Source organism: Balaenoptera borealis (assembly GCF_965194805.1).
Source record: "Balaenoptera borealis genome assembly, chromosome: 20".
Lineage (NCBI taxonomy): Eukaryota > Metazoa > Chordata > Mammalia > Artiodactyla > Balaenopteridae > Balaenoptera > Balaenoptera borealis.
The window spans coordinates 34,461,657-34,477,946 of record NC_138879.1 but is presented as its reverse complement, the minus strand read 5'-3'; the positions used below and the strand labels follow the sequence as shown (position 1 = coordinate 34,477,946).

Genomic DNA, 16,290 nt, shown 5'->3' with positions numbered 1-16,290 from the left:
CTCTCGGGGAAGTTTGCATCTGATGGATGCAGTGCTGCAACTGCTAGCCCCCCTCTGAGCTTGCTTACCTGGAATTCTTTGTGGCATTCAAAGAAAGTCTTCAGGAGAACCATCATGTCTGATGCCACCATGGCCAGGTCTTTGGTGTACGCGTCACTCTTGTTCACATAACTGAACCCGGTGCCCACTGGGTTATCCACAAACAGGAGACTGGCCGACTGGAGCTATAAACCACAGAGGAAAGTCAAATGTTGCAATCAGCCAGTCAGTCACCAACTATCTTTTGATCATCCTATATGAGCTCAACAAAAACCACACATGTGAGGACATCAGTGTGGTTATGATCTGTTACTAAAATGGATTAAAAAAAAATTTGGAACAGGAACATAGACCACTATGGCAAAGAAAGGCAAAGAAAAGGAGAGGCAAGAAGGAAAGATTAACATATACACAGGGATTGAAGCATCTAGGCTGTTACTTTCACACACTACAAATGTCCTGAATGTAATTCATTCGTGCAGGTAGAACCATGCGGTGTCAGTCTGAGCAATGGCTCGAAGCAGTGAGAGGTCGGAATACCACACCTCTGTTTTCTTCAAGATGAATCCAGTTTCCACATTGGCCTGGCTTTGCTGAACACTACAAGAACAGAATTTATTCTAACACCTTTCCCAAAGAGGCTTAGATTTATAGAATTTTACATCCCGAAGGATCCCCAGTGATGACACACTACAGCCATGTCCTTTACTGATCAGGACATTAAAGCCCAGAAAAGGCCCAGGACTTGTCCAAGGTCACAAAGTTGGATAGGTGATGGCAGCATCAGGACCAAGGCCAGCATCTCCTCACTTCTTGTTCAGGCTCTCTGTCCCAGTCACATTACCCTATTAGTCGTGGGAGGCTTGGGGACAAGCCAGTGGGGTACTCTGCTACTGGAAGTGAGTATGTGAATGTTCCAGGCTGAGGGAACAGCATGTGCAAAGACCCTGAGGCAAGAGTAAGTAAAATGTGCTTAAGGAAGACCAGTATGGAGACAGACAAGAAAATCAAAGGGCTCAGAGGGGATCTTCAGGTGGAGGTGCTCCCGCACTGAGTCTTAGAGGTGAGTATGGTGAGTTAGGTGTGACCGGGTGACCAAAGGAATGAAGTCCAAGCCCAGGAATGGCCCACGCAGAGGCCTCAAGGAAGAGTGCACATGGAGAGAAGATGGGAGGTGTGGCTAGAGGTAGCAGGAGCCAGTTGATGCCCAGGAATCTGGATCCAATCTTTGGGGAACTGAAAGATGGTAAACTAAGGAGTGATTGGCATTGGAGGGTTTCACTCAAGCACCATGTGGGAAGTGGATTGGGGGTGGGGGGGGTGCATCTTGAAAGCACCCATGAGAGGCGATGGAAAAGGGGTGGATGAAGAACATTAACAATACTTGGGTATTAAACATAGAGCTACCATAGGACCCAGCAATTCCCCACCCCCCACCAAATTGAAAATAGGGGCCCAAACAAATACTTGCACGCTAATGTTCCCTGCATTATTCACAACAGCCAAAAGGTGAAAACAACCTAAGTGTCCATCAACAGACGGGAGAGGAGCAGAGGAGAAGCACAGAGCAGAGGGGGGCCACCAGCTGGGAGCAACAGCCCCACCCTGCCCACTGGGGTGGTGTTGCCTACCAGTGTTTGGCAGCCTGGAGGAAGGGGCCGAGCACGTGGACCCTGCCCACTGGTGTGGTGCTGCCCACCAGTGTTTGGCGGCCTGGAGGAAGGGGCCGAGCACGTGGACAGGGGGACTGACCCCAGGCTGGGCGCGGCAAGGATGTGGAGGGAGAAGGATGAGGGAACCAGGGGTGGGGGTTAGGTAAGGAAGTGAAGCTAAGAATGAGGGGGCGGGGGGAGACAGAGAGCTAGAGAGACATCAGAAGGGCAGAGGACAAGGGGTTTGAAGTCCTGAGGAAGACAAGAATCGAAGCAGGAGAGTAGGAGGGGAAAGGACTGCAGGTTGTGGCCAGAAGGTGGGACCCTGGCGTCTCAGATTGCAGGGATGGCCAATATGTGGGTAATGACAAGGTCCAGGGTGTCTGCTAGAGTAGACAGAGGTTGCTGCAGGCAAGTGGAGAGAAAGGTCACCGAGTCGGGAAGGTGACCAGTGTGGGATTAAGCTGCCCCAAGAAATGGAAGAGGCTGGCCGGAGAGGAAGCCTGTGGACAAGTACCCAAGGTCCCCCTGGACACAGAGGAAGAAGGAGGGGGGTGGAGTGGGATCGCTCAACTTGTGACGCCACCCAGAACGGGGTAGGGCTGGGTGGGACTCAGCCTGGGGGAGGCCACACGGCAGTGTGAGTTCGAGGCCTTCCTCACTGTACCCAAGTAGTTCTTCGTGGTTTGAGTTCTCTGTCAAGGGGCCCGATTTCCTCAAAGTTCCCAAATCCAGTGCTGGAACCACCTGGACCACCCTGTGAAAGCAAAAAACAACAAACAAAAATAAAGTCAGAGAAAATGTTAGTCAAACCTTCGTCATTACAACCATGACCCCATTCACTATGAACAATTTATGAGTCAGTGATGGCTGGGTCAACCTTACACACAGGACACAATTGATCCAGTGTCTGCACTAACTGAGCCCCCTGGTAACTGCTCAAGTCTTTCTAAAAAGAGGAAGCAACCAGGCTAAGAGCCCCCAGAGGGAACGTTCCTACCTCTGATTCTCTGAGCTTGAGCCTTGGCCTCACGTGGGGTTTGCTGACTTCAAAACATCTCGTCCAAACCCTCTCCCTTCGAAGATGAGCAGTATGGCCCAGAGAGGGAACGTGGCAATTAGGGGCTCCACCAGGACTGGACCCGGGGCCTTGTGACTCTCCACCACCCTCTCCTCAGTGTCCCTGAGGATTTACAAGGGACCCAGACTGAGGGGCAGTTTGATCAAGATGATCCCCAGGATATAACATAGTAAATGCGGAAGTCCCAGGGCAGGAAGCACTCAATACCGTGGGCATCCAAGGCCAGGGGCGAGGCAGGATTCTGAACAGAAGCTCAGTGCTGGGGCCCCAGACTATGAGAGGCAGAGGTTCTATGGGTTCTAAGGGCTAAGAGAGGGGAGGAGGTCCTTCAGGAGATGGTCAGGGGAAAGGATGGTCAGTGCTTTTCTGGACAAAACCTCAGGGGCCATCTGAGCCAACAGGATAGGCCGAGGGCCTTGAATAAAAGGATGTTGTCTCCCTGTGCAAGATGGATAGGAAAGGGAGATACGCAAAGATGGAAGGAAACAGCTCAGGCAAAACAGAAGCCAGGGCAATCTGTACAGGGAAATCTAAAGGAAAAAAAAAGACAACATAGTCAGGGCTCAGGGGTAACTAAAGGACCCCAACAGAGAGACTTTATGAAACTAATGTTTTGAACTGACATCAAGCTAACTATTATAAAACTGGGAGGCTATAAATCCCTCTAATTATATGCACTCTGTATCTTAAGATTTCCTAATACAGTGGTAAAAAGCTCACAAGTCAGAGGGAGCTGTTTACTGCAGTGGTATTTATAACAGCAAAAGGATGAAACTCCAATGTCCCGCAGTACGGAAATGGGTTAGTAAATCATGACATGTCTACAGGACGGAATGTGACACTGCTATTTAGGATCACAAACTATGATAAACTACATGGCAACATTGAAAAATGCACGTAACATGCAATAAATTAAGAGCAATGTCCTCACCATTGACAGAATGAAAAGACCTATGGAATGGGAGAAAATATTTGCAAATGATACAACCAATAAGGGGTTAATATCCAACATATATGAACAGCTCATATAACTCAACATCAAAAAAACAAACAACCTGACTAAAAAATGGGCAGAAGAACTCAATAGACATTTTTCCAAAGAGGAAATGCAGATGGCCAGCATGAACATGAAAAGATGCTCAACACTGCTAATCATCAGGGAAATGCAAATCAAAACCATAGTGAGATATCACCTCACACCTGTCAGAATGGCTATCATCAAAAAGAACACAAATAACAAATGTTGGTGAGGATGTGGAGAAAAGGGAATCCTTGTAACACTGTTGGTGGGAATGTAAATTGGTGCAGCCACTGTGGAAAACAGTATGGAGGTTTCTCAAAAAACTAAAAATAGAACTACCACATGATCCAGTGATTCCACTCCTGAGTATATATTTGAAAAAAACAAAAACACTAATTTGAAAAAATACATGCACCCTAATGTTCATAGAAGCGTTATTTACAATAGCCAAGATATGGGAAGCAACCTAAGTGCCCATCAACAGATGAATGGATAAAGAAGATGTGGTGTATATATATACAATGGAATACTACTCAATCATAAAAAATAATGAAATTTTGCCAATTGCAGCAACATGACTGGACTTGGAGGGTATTATGCTAAGTGAAATAAGTCAGACAGAGAAAGACAAATACTGTATGATGTCACTTATATGGAAAATCTAAAAAATACAACAAACTAGTGGCTGTAACAAAAAAGCAGCAGACTCACAGATATAGAGAACAAACTAGTGGTTACCAGGGGGGAGAGGGAAGGGAGGGGGGAATGTAAAGGAAGGGGATTAAGAGGTACAAACCACTATGTATAAAATAAACTACAAGGATATATTGTACAACACAGGGAATATAGCCAATATTTATAGAACTATAAATGGAGTAGAACCCTTAAAAATTGTGAATCACTATACTGTATACCTGTAACATATAATACTGTACACCAACTATTCTTCAATTTAAAAAAAAAGCAAAGCAAAAAAACAAAAACAAAAACAAAATAAAATAAAAGCAAGGGTCCTTGAGTGAAAGCTGGGCCCCTTTTTCCTAGTGGACTTACTGGGCTGGGATAGGACCAAAGTGAAAGGAGAGAAGCTGGAATCCTAGAGGTATGGTCTTTGTGGGAGAAATCCCATTCTCCTGTTCTGTTCTACTTGATAACATACCACTGCAAAATCTCTTCATCTAGAACTCTGGGATGGGGTACTGTCATGGCCCGGGACTATGCAGTGACTCTGAAATATGGCAAGTGTGTCAAAGGACAAACTAAAACGCTTAAATGACTTGAAAGTGTACCTAAAGTAGCACACTACATCACTCAGAGCTATTCCACTCAGATGATGTGACCTTGATTCCCAAAGACCTGTCCAGAGAAGTCAGTGCACAGATTCTCAGTAGGCTGCTAAGACAGATCTCCTTTTAACCTGAATTAATTATTTCTTCCTTAATCATACGCTTTTCCTCTTCCCTTGGGCCTCTGAGGAGATGAAGAGCAGGCCAGCTGGCCAGTTGATAACCATCAAATAGCATCTCAGATCACAGAAACCAAAGGTCACAAACTGCACGGTCTTGAGGGGCCAGAAGTGCACCACACGGAGCAAAGAGGGCAGGTGGGTCCCCTCCTCCAGAAGCTCCTGCCTGTGTGCAAGAGGGCCCCCACCGCTCAGCTCCGGGATAGCAAGTTCAGGCCCCAAGTAATCACATCTCCTGGTTTTTGGAAAAAGGAAGGAAACGTCTTGATTTGTAAATGTTGGTAACTCATTCAAATAAAACAACTGCCCTATTCTGCAATCAACCAGAAGGAAGGTTTGCAGTTTCTGAAATTCAGTGGTTTTCAAATTGTGTTCCTGGAAGCCCAAAAAGTACCTGAGGGGTAGCATGTGACAAAGGGGAGGCTGAGTGGGTGGGACTTGGCACTCCGCCCCAACCTCGGCCCCAGCACTTCTTTCTTCTGCTTTGGCTGGTCTGCAAGCTTTCACTTGGGAGTGGAAAAAGTTCTGCTGATTAATAAAAAGTTTGAAAAGCGCTGAAATCCCGCAGATTAGAAAACCAAAGCCCAGAGAAGGGAAGTGTTTTGCCACGGCTGTAAGTGGCAGGAAGGCAGAACTGGGCTTGTCCACTGCACGGCTCTCCCTGACAGCCCTGTCACAGCTTCATCTCCAGCCGCCCGGGATGCACAAAAGCTCCCTGGGCCACACAGACGGGTTCTTCTTCTGAGACATTTTCCTATCTGCACTCTCGGGCTGAGCCTCACCGCAGCCTTCAAAGAAAATACTTGCGATAATCCCAAGAGAGAAAGGCCCCTCCCTGCAAACTGCTCTTCTTCACTATCTCATCAGGAAGCCTGTAGCCACTGGTCTGGAAGGCAAAGCTGGGAGCACTGGGAGGTTGCTTATGAATAATGACGTTTTTGGAGGAAGTGACATTTACATCCCATGGGGGTGAGTATCAGGGTGCCTTATTTACTGGTGAGGAACCTGGCGCCCCAGCTGGGCCATGCCTATAGTTTCCAGAAGGTGAAGCAAGACCCGCATTCCTCAACCCCTCCCTAGATCTTGGTCTTCCAGGTGGGTGTGGGCCACCTTTGGACAGACATTTCAGGAATGAAAGGAAGGATCCTTTGCCTGCCCTCAAATAATTTTCAACCAGTTTCCTGTCTTCAATCCTACCACTAGAGCTCAAGATTAAAATGCAAACACTCTTTAGGGAGAAGGATAGGGCCCAACACTTAATGCTAAGATACAAAAGGCTGACTTCTTTCAAAATATCAGTTTTTCTAGGGGCAAGGAATTCAGGTCTAGGAAAGGACTGGGAGGGGAGGGAGAGGAAGGGCTGGTCAGGGTACCTCAGTCTTTGCTTTGGAACCTTCCAGAAACACTTTCTGTCAGCATATTGTCAAATGTGTCTTCAGGAGCTTCCAGTAAGGGTTCCTACCGCTGCCTGTGCTGGGCTCAACAGAAAAAGACCCCCGTAAAAGGCTAGAACCTCTCACTCTCTGATTTGGCTTCCTTGGCTGTACCATCGCCTTTGCCTGCCTCAGAAGGACGCTGAATCCCCAAGCCTAGGAGAGCCCCAGCTGGCTGCTGGACCACATCAGTTCTTCACTGCTGAGCTGTGAGCCTTTAAGGGCAAGCAAGGTGGTAAGTGGGGGAAACTTGGCCTCAACCTCAGGCCAGGCAGTGAAACCAATTTTACCTGAAGCCACATGACCAGGGGCAGTTCTGAGAAGTTCTTGCTGGGGCTGGTGGCATAATAGAGCCACCAGAACATGTGGGCGTCCTTCCGGACAGTCACATAATCCCATACTTCCTTGCCCTCTTTTGTGGGCCAGCTGATGACAGCTCCTGAAACAGAAACACAATTCGATTTTCCGGAAGAATGTCTATGTCCAGTTAAATTCCCAGCCCAGGAGACATGGCTGGGCTAGGCTAGTGATGATTTGGTTTATATTTCAGACAATTTATTTACTCCAATATGTTATGGAGATAAGGGAAAAAAAACCCCAAAAACTCAGTTATGAAAAAACATACCAAACTTAATAGTGGCACAGGGGGCTGGAGGCTTTCACGTTTTCACCTACACCCTCTGTAATGTTTGGATTTTTAACAGCAAGCATAAAACGTGTTTATAATTCTGTTTAAAAGAGAGAGAGATTTACACTTGGGGGAAAAAAGAAAAAATCTCAAAATGCAGCATGCTGATTTTTGTTCCTCATTTAATATACGATTAAAGAAGCATCACAAGTTAGTGGGGCAAGATTACTCACTATATTACTCTGGGGCAACTGTTAGATTTTTGAAGAAAAATAATAGAGATGTAGGTTCTTTCTTAACACTATAAACCAAAATAAATTCCAAGTGGATCAGATATTTCAATTTTAAAATTCAGATGCGAGAAATAATATGAAAATAGAGTTGAATGTCTTTTTGACCGCTGGATGGGGAAACGATTAAAGCATACCCTAGAGACTATAAAACAAAATATCAAGAGTTGAGGACAGAAACTTGTTACATTTCTGTACAACAAAAATAAAAGGCAGGCCTTTCTCACCTTCTGAGATGGCCCACACTCTGTCTGTGATGTGTTTCTCTCTAAATAAATCCATTTCTTATCTATCAAAAAAATTTAAAAAATAAAAAAAATAAATAAAAGGCAAAACAACAAAGAAAGATCGGCAACAAATATGAAAAAGGGTATTTCCTTAATCGTTAGATCAACTAAAAAATGCAAGAGCCTTGCAACAATCAAGATAGTTGTACAATACCTAGCACTTACTAGGCGTTCAATAAATAATAGTAATTATAACAACAACAACAAAAAAAGTAAGATCCTAATAATTAAATGGATAAACGTCACGAAAAGGGAAATACGAATGTCATAAATACGTGAAAGAATGTTTAACATCACTAATATTCAAAGATATGAAAATTAAAGCAATAATGAGGTCACTAAAAAAACCTTTGCTTATTTGACAGATGGCAGGGGCTCAACCTCCACAATGAGACAGGAGACCAGCCCTCAGCACTGTTGGCAAAAGTGCACACTGGGAAGGCAGTTTGGCAGAAAATTTATAAAAGCCATATATATATATTCGTTAATCCCGCAACTCCAATTTTCTTCCAATTTAGAGTTAACCAAAGTTAACTTTTCTAGCATCTGCAAAATGTGTATAAGAGCAGGTTGAACACATTTTCTATGTCACCTTTGCTAAAGTAACAACTTTCAAGTTACAGTATCTTTTTTTCTCCAATACTACTCTGTGGGTAAAGAAGGCTAATGTTGAAAGGTGATGAGAGGGTGATCCTTGGTGACTGGAGTTGTCTGCCTCTACTTCCTCCTTTTTTGAATTTCATTGCCCCTGTGGCAAGTGAAAAAACAAAAACTGGTCCCCAAAATAAGAGAAGGGAGTATATGAGGAGACAATGCTGTTTTGAAACTTGTTAAGGATGAAGATTAAGACAAGCAGAAAATGGTCTGATAAGCAAAACAGAAAGGCTAAAATATTTATTATAGACGTGGCTATAAGATCCTACATTCAAGTAACACAAGATTACAGTCTCCTTAAAAATGATAGATAAGGCTTGGTCCGTTTTGACCTAACCCCTGGCACTCCTCCTCCTCCCTTTCCTGCCCGTGACCACTGTTAGAATCTGGCGGGTAGGGCTTCCCTCGTGGCGCAGTGGTTAAGAATCCGGCTGCCAACGCAGGGGACATGGGTTCGAGCCCTGGTCCGGGAAGATCCCACATGCCGCGGAGTAACTGGGCCCATACACCACAACTGCTGAGCTTGCGCTCTAGAGCCCGCGAGCCACAACGGCTGGGCCCGCGTTCCACAACTACTGAAGCCCGCGCGCCTGGAGCCCGTGCTCCACAACAGGAGAAGCCACTGCAATGAGAAGCCCGCGCACCGCAACGAAGAGTAGCCCCCGCTCGCCGCAACTAGAGAAAGCCCGCGCGCAGCAACAAAGACCCAACACAGCCAAAAATAAATAATAATAAAATAAAATAAATTTATATTAAAAAAAAAATCTGGGGGGCAACCTATTCGACAACATTTCCCAGACACAAGCCGAAGGGTCATATCCCCATTTTACAAAAGGGAAAACAAGTTAAGCAACTTGCCTAAGATCACAAGGCAAGTTTGTGGCCAGTTCGAATTCTCAGTTCTTGATTCACACCAGGGCTCATTTTGCTTAAAGAAAAGACTGAAAATCAATTTGCAAGTCATCCCATTAAACACGAATTTGTTTTTGCCAAAAAGGACTGCGGTGAGGGGACATATTATCTTGCCTGTTCTGATCAGGTAGAGGGAGAAAGGCTTACTCTCAATTAAACGTCCCATTCGTGGTAGGATTTTTCAGAGTCTTTTGGTACCGTGTGTTTCAGCTCAAAATAAAAAGACCTTATAATCTCATTTAGCAGCCAATCACGGCAGGAAAAGGGAGGTGGCCTTAAGATCGTGGAAACCTCATTGATCAGCAGCTTCTCCAAATCTTACATTTTGCAAAACTGCTTCTACCTACGCGCAGGGAAGAAACAGGGCAGCAGACCACCCAGAGCCAGAATAAAGTAGAAAAAGAACTTTGAATCAGGAAAAAAAAAAAATAGAGTAAGGCTCAAAAGCGAAATAATTACGCAAGGTAGAAACAGGGGAAAAGGAATATGCTTTAAAAAGCACAAACCCACTAACAGATTCTCATCCCTAAAGAAGAGAAGGAGGCACCGGCCGCTGAAGCACCTTTTGCCCGAACCTACCCGTGCTCAGGCCCAGGAGCAGCAGCAGCAGCGGCAGAGAACAACTCCGCGACGCCAGCTCCATGATGAATACCGCGCGCCAGCATCAGCTACGGGCTGCACCCCGCGCCTCACCACGTGACGGTGGGGGGGGGCTGGGCGAGGCCCAGCCGGGACGGGGGCGGGGCCTGACCTGGGCGGTCAGGGGCGGGGCCTGGGCGTCGGGGCGGGGTGGGCGGGGCTTGGGAGGGTGGAGCGGCTAGCGACGTCTCGCGCGCTCTCTGCCCATCCCGCCCACTAGGTTTCCTGCAACGGTGTTCGGGGTGTTGTTTTTGCCCCAGTACGTGGTTCTTTGCCGTTTTGGGGACAAGCAGAAAGGAAGAGGCGTTTAATGCATTGATTTGACTTGGGTTGTGCGACAGAACTGAGACGCTACAGAGAAATAACTACGAGGACCGTCCTTCCTGCCCCGCCCATCTCTTCCTTCCTCAACAAAAGACCTGGCATTTCAAACTGCTGCATCTGCCCCAAATCAGATTAAACCTGGCCAGCTTAACTTGGAAACTGGGGGATTCCATTTTCATAGATTTGTTCTTAAAATTATTTTTCTTATAAAATTACGAATATAATGGACATTTTGGAAATTTGGGGGAAAAAATTAGATACTGCATAAACATTGTTGGCATTTGGGATTTTTTTTCTTCTTGTCTTTTACGTCATCTTTTTAAATACGATAATAAAATTTTTTATTCTGTTTTTTTTCTCGATAATTTGTCATTGGCATAATTCTGTGTTGTTAATGATAAGGATTGAGTAGGCTAATCAAATAGTTAGCTTAGAAACCCCATTAGGGGATTGTTGATAGGGAACTTTGGGAGACCGCAGTAAGATTAATGATCACTCAAGAAAGTAATGGGAAAATCCTGAAAAAATGTGGGTTTGCTTGACTCATAAAGCAGAACAAGTGGCTTAGCATCAAAGCCAGATAGGCTTGCTTAACAAGAAAATAAAGCTAGCTTGATTAGCAACAAAATCATGCAACAGAAGCATGAGACATGCCCCAAAACAATACAACAATGGTGGCATGAGACCTATATCCTGCCCAGTGGTGTCATCAAGTTAATGACAACCGGCACATGTTCTGTGCACACAAAAAAGTCATTTATGGAAAGGTGACATATCAAAGTGAAAGGTCCTCATTGTACTGAGACCTGAAATAATTTTTCCAAAATGCCATGACAGTCCTGGCCTGACCATGTAGGGACAAAAAACCCAATCTGGAGGAGGAATTGATGAGGAAAGCGTGACATCTACTCAAGAAAGACAAAGAAGGTCTTCTCCCCCTCCTCTCTCTTCCTCTGATTATAAAAATGTAACCCACTAAGTACTCGGGGCATCGCAACGCTTGCCTGACTGCTTGTTAAGCCTCGCAAGCGTCCTATTCTAATAAATCACTTCTTATCTATCAGTTTGCCTCTCGATGAATTCTTTCTACGCTGAGACATAAAGGACCGAGCCCCCTAAATGACACCTAACCTTTTTGTTAACATGACAACAGTCATTTTAAAGAGGCAATTAGAGGTTTGGGAAGGGGAAGGGAGGAAAAAGGATGGGAGAGGTGTTTTCTTGTGTGTGTGTGTGTGTCTAAATGTCATTTTAGGGGGTACAGAATAACTCACCTCAGAGCTAGGAAACAAGACTGTGCAGGGCGGTATGAGGGTCAGGTTACTTCTAAATATTCTGCTTCAAAGGTGCACATGACAAAACAGAAAAATGAAGTACATGTGACAGCTCTCTTTCCTGTTCCCTTCTCTAACCCTCTGCCCCTGCAGGTCATTAACGGACAGATGTTTTCATCTGCAGCCTTGTGAAATGGCAGAGTCCTGCAGATGAAGGGGGAGGGTGCTGAGATTTGGGCCAGAGAAGAGAAATATGCAACCAGGTTCTCTTAAACTTTAGCATGGGATGCTCCAGAATGAGTAAAATCCCATAATGCTGGTGTTGGGGATGAGCCTCTGGAGAAACATTTGAAAGATACTGTTTATATAAAAGTTACACCGTTAGTCAAACAGAAGTAATGATGTAACAAAGATTGTCCTAAACTTTTCCTATCTAAACATTCAAAGTTGTTCTGTGTCACCAGAGCCTCAAATACACTTAAACTCTTCCATAATTAGACTCTACGGCTTCACTTTTTCACAGAAAAATAGCACTATGATAAATATCTATATTTTGCATATGGTATTTTTCATATTTGAGGTTATTTCTCTAAGATAAAATAGAAGTGGTACTATTGCATTAAAGGCTGCAACCGTTATTCTGCAAGTCAGCCCTCCCTCACTATTGGCTGGTCCCATATCTGTGGATTCCACATCCGTGGATTCAACCAACAGGAGATCAAAAATATTTGGAAAAAATTCTAGAAAGTTCCTAAAAGCAAAACTTGAATTTACTGCATGCAGGCAACTATTTACATAGCATTAACATTGTACAGGCATACCTTGGAGATACTGCAGGTTTGATTCCAGACCACCACAATAGAGTCACACAGATGTTTTTGTTTCCCAGTGCATGTAAAAGTTATGTCTACAAGGTACTGTAGTCTATTAAGTGTGCAATAGCATTATGCCTTAAAAAATGTACATGCCTTAATTAAAAAATATGTTATTGCTAAAAAAAATACTGACCATCATCTGAGCCTTCAGCAAGTCATACTCTTTTTGTAATAGTAACACCAAAGATCACAGATCACAAATCACCGTAACAAATATAATAATAATGAAAGTTTGAAATATTGGCAAATTGTGAAGTATTACCAAAATGTGACACAAGATACAAAGTGAGCAAATGTTATTGGAAAAATGGCAGCAATAGACTTCCTTGAAACAGGGTTGCCACAAACCTTCAATTTGTGAAAAATGCAATACCCGTGAAGCACAATAAAATGAGGCATGCCTGTATCTACAACTATTTACATAGCATGTATTAGGTATTATAAGTAATCTAGAGATGATTTAAAGTATATGGGAGATTATATGCAAATACCACACTATTTTATATGAGGGACTTGAGCATTTGTGAATTTTGGTATCTGTGGGGTGTTTTGGAGCCAATCCCCTATAGATACTGAGGGGCGACTGGATACAACATTAAAAGTGTTATTTTTTTTTTTTTTTTTTAAATTTTATGTATTTATTTATTTATTTTTGGCTGTGCTGGGTCTTCGTTTCTGTGCGAGGGCTTTCTCCAGTTGCGGCAAGCGGGGACCACTCTTCATGGCTGTGCGCGGGCCTCTCACTATCGTGGCCTCTCTTGTTGCGGAGCACAGGCTCCAGACGCGCAGGCTCAGTGGTTGTGGCTCATGGGCCTAGTTGCTCCGCGGCATGTGGGATCTTCCCAGACCAGGGCTCGAACCCGTGTCCCCTGCATTAGCAGGCAGACTCTCAACCACTGCGCCACCAGGGAAGCCCAAAAGTGTTATTTTTAAATCATGGGATGGGCTTATTCAGCAGAAGTAATGGAGGAGAGGGAATTCCCTGATAAAATGACGGAGTAAAAATCAACTAGAAACTGTGGTTGATAAAAGGCAGGGATCAAAGGGATAAAAGGCAGGCATTGACAGGGAAGGGATATGAAATTTCCTGGGGTAGTGGTAATATTGCACATTTTGATAGGTGTGTTAACAAAGAAAATTCAGCTGAGTAAAAATTTTTTTTTTTCTGGCCACGTCTTGCAGCATGCGGGATCTTAGTTCCCTGACTAGGGATCAAACCTGTGCCCGCTGCATTGGGAGGGTGGAGTCTTAACCACTGGGCCGCCAGGGAAGTCCCCTCAACTGAGTAAATTTAAAGATCTTATTGGCTTTATTCAGTGATTCATGAATCAGGCATCACTCAACCTAGCAGATAGAAAAGAGCTCCAATGTACAAAATGAAAGAATTTTATAGGTAGAATGGAGCAGAATGAGGAAGTTATACAGACAAAAAAGTGGGTTGGTTATTGCAAGTTTACTTGCCTTTACAGGATGGCAGGAGTCTATCAGGCAGATTAACTAGGGCTGAATAGGCAAATCCTGATGGACTGGTTTAAGATTCCATTTCTGGGACAGCCAAAACTGTAATTAAGTCTCGGTTTGGTGATGTGGGGCTTAGCATAAGTGACTTCATTTGGGTCCTGTCGTCTTGTTTTTAACAGGTGTTTGGATTACAACAGATGTATATATTTGTCGAAACTCAGCAAACATACACTTGATTTGTTCATTTCATAAGAGGCAAATTTTGCTTGAAAAGGAAAAATTGTAAACAAAACTTCACCTTTAGTTAATCATATGGGTTTGAAGTGTTTAGGAGGAAGTGTATGCAATCTTTAAAATGAATCCAAAATATACTATGGAATGATGGGTGGAAAGAGCAATGAATAGATGGATAAATATGTGATAAAGCAAGTATTATAGTAAGATGTTAATGGTAGAATATGGATGGCAGGTATATGGGTGTTCACTATATATTTTTTTCAACCTTTATATGTGTCCCGAAATTTTTATAATAAGATATAAGGAAAAAGTCAGCTAGGAAAAAGTAGGACTAGACCTCTGGTGGATTGTAGAAGTCCATTCTTAAAATGCCTTAGGACTTGAAATGCATACTGTTTCATCTGTTTAAGTTTTTGACGATATAAGCAAAGGCTAACCAAACAAGGGAATCCCCAAAATGCTCTTATGACACAAGAATCACCAAACAATGAGTCACTTACAGTGGCTGTGTAGATAAATGTGGTGTTAAGTACAGCAAACTGTGAGTAGGTGCCCTATAATCTCCATTTTAATCTGGCCTTCAACACTGGGTGGTCTTTTATGAGGGCAAACACTTAACATATCCCCTTTTCTTTACAGTTTATAATCACTACAATCAAAGCAACAAAACACACCTGGGAACCAAGTGAAAGATTATTATTCTAAGAGCCAGTAGTAAAGTTCCTCCCAAGAACTGGAATGGTCTTTAAGAAAAATATCTTTTTGAATGAAATAATGTCATTTGCAGCAACATGGATGGACCTAGAAACCATCGTACTAACTGAAGTAAGTCAGAAAGAGAAAGACAAATATCACTTATACGTGGAATCTAAAATACGACCCAAATTAACTTATGTATGAAACAGAAACAGACTCAGACGTAGAAAACCAATGGATGATTACAAAAGGGAAAAGGGTGTGGGGAGGGATAAATTAGGAGTTTGGGGTTAGCAGATACGAACTACTATACATAAAATACATAAACAACATGGTCCTACTGTATAGCACAGAGAATTATATTCAATATCCTGTAATAAACGATAATGAGAAAAAAAGAAACCTATTGGTTCCTTGACATTAGGAGGTGGGAGCTGAGAGTATAGCGGCATCAGCCAAGGCAACAAAGAATTGCTAAACTGTGCTGCACAGGAATATGAGAGGAATTTGGTTTCCTTCTAGGAGAGGAAAGAAGAGAGATAGATGAAAAGAAGGGGACTGTGCAGAAAGACCAGCAAAAGAGAGTCAAGACCGAAGAGCCAATGGAATTTTCTCTCATGGAGAGTGGCAAAAGAACATTTTTTAAGGTGATGCTTGTGGTTCAGTTTGAACTTGCATTTCTGTGATGTAAACTCATCTTCTCGGGACAGATCAAAAATGTAATAGAGCTTTGGGGGAGGCAACAGGATTGGAAGAAATCTATTGGGAACTTATCTCAAAACTGTTTGCAACAATACTTTATTTTTTTAATTATATGTTGGGGAAGGGTATGAGAAGCTGATGGAGGCTCTTTGGCTGGGGGCTCGTTAAAGGCCCTCCCAGTGAATTTTCAGAGCATAGGCTTGCAATCCAGGGTGTTACATGCCAGTCTCTTCCCTCTGTGTCTTCACACCATCTTCCTTCTGTGTGTGTCTTTCTCTGTGCACTTAAACGTGCTGTTCTCCCTGTATGGACTGCCCTTTTGCATGTTTTCTCTCCCCTGCACCTGACTAGTTACTATTGAGACTTCAGCTGTCAGTTTAAATGTCACTTCCCAGGGAAGCCTTTCCCAACACTGCAGACTAGGTGAAGTCTGCATAGGATCTCACAACATCCTGTACCTCTACTTCCTGATGCTCACCATAATTGTTTTAAAATAATCATTTGTGTGGTTATTTATTTTATTTTCCTCACTAAACTGTGGACACCATGAGATTGAGGATCAGTCTGTCCTGGATGGTTGGCCAAACAGACCCTGACCATGAAGTAGTATTTGAGAGTAT

At 43.7% G+C, this 16,290-nt stretch overlaps 1 protein-coding gene across 1 annotated transcript in view; it reads right to left on the bottom strand.

Annotated features, from left to right (window-relative positions):
* Window positions 1-10,185, bottom strand: part of SCPEP1 (serine carboxypeptidase 1) — a 35,770-nt gene extending 25,585 nt beyond the window's left edge. Inside the window, exons 1-4 of the mRNA XM_082371897.1 lie at window positions 10,042-10,185; window positions 6,982-7,130; window positions 2,359-2,448; window positions 69-224 (exon numbers count right to left, since the gene is read on the bottom strand). Of these exons, the coding sequence (XP_082228023.1) occupies window positions 69-224; window positions 2,359-2,448; window positions 6,982-7,130; window positions 10,042-10,105 (459 nt within the window). The 5' untranslated portion in view covers window positions 10,106-10,185. The remainder of the gene's footprint in view (window positions 1-68; window positions 225-2,358; window positions 2,449-6,981; window positions 7,131-10,041) is intronic.
* Between the last annotated feature and the right edge of the window lie 6,105 nt (window positions 10,186-16,290).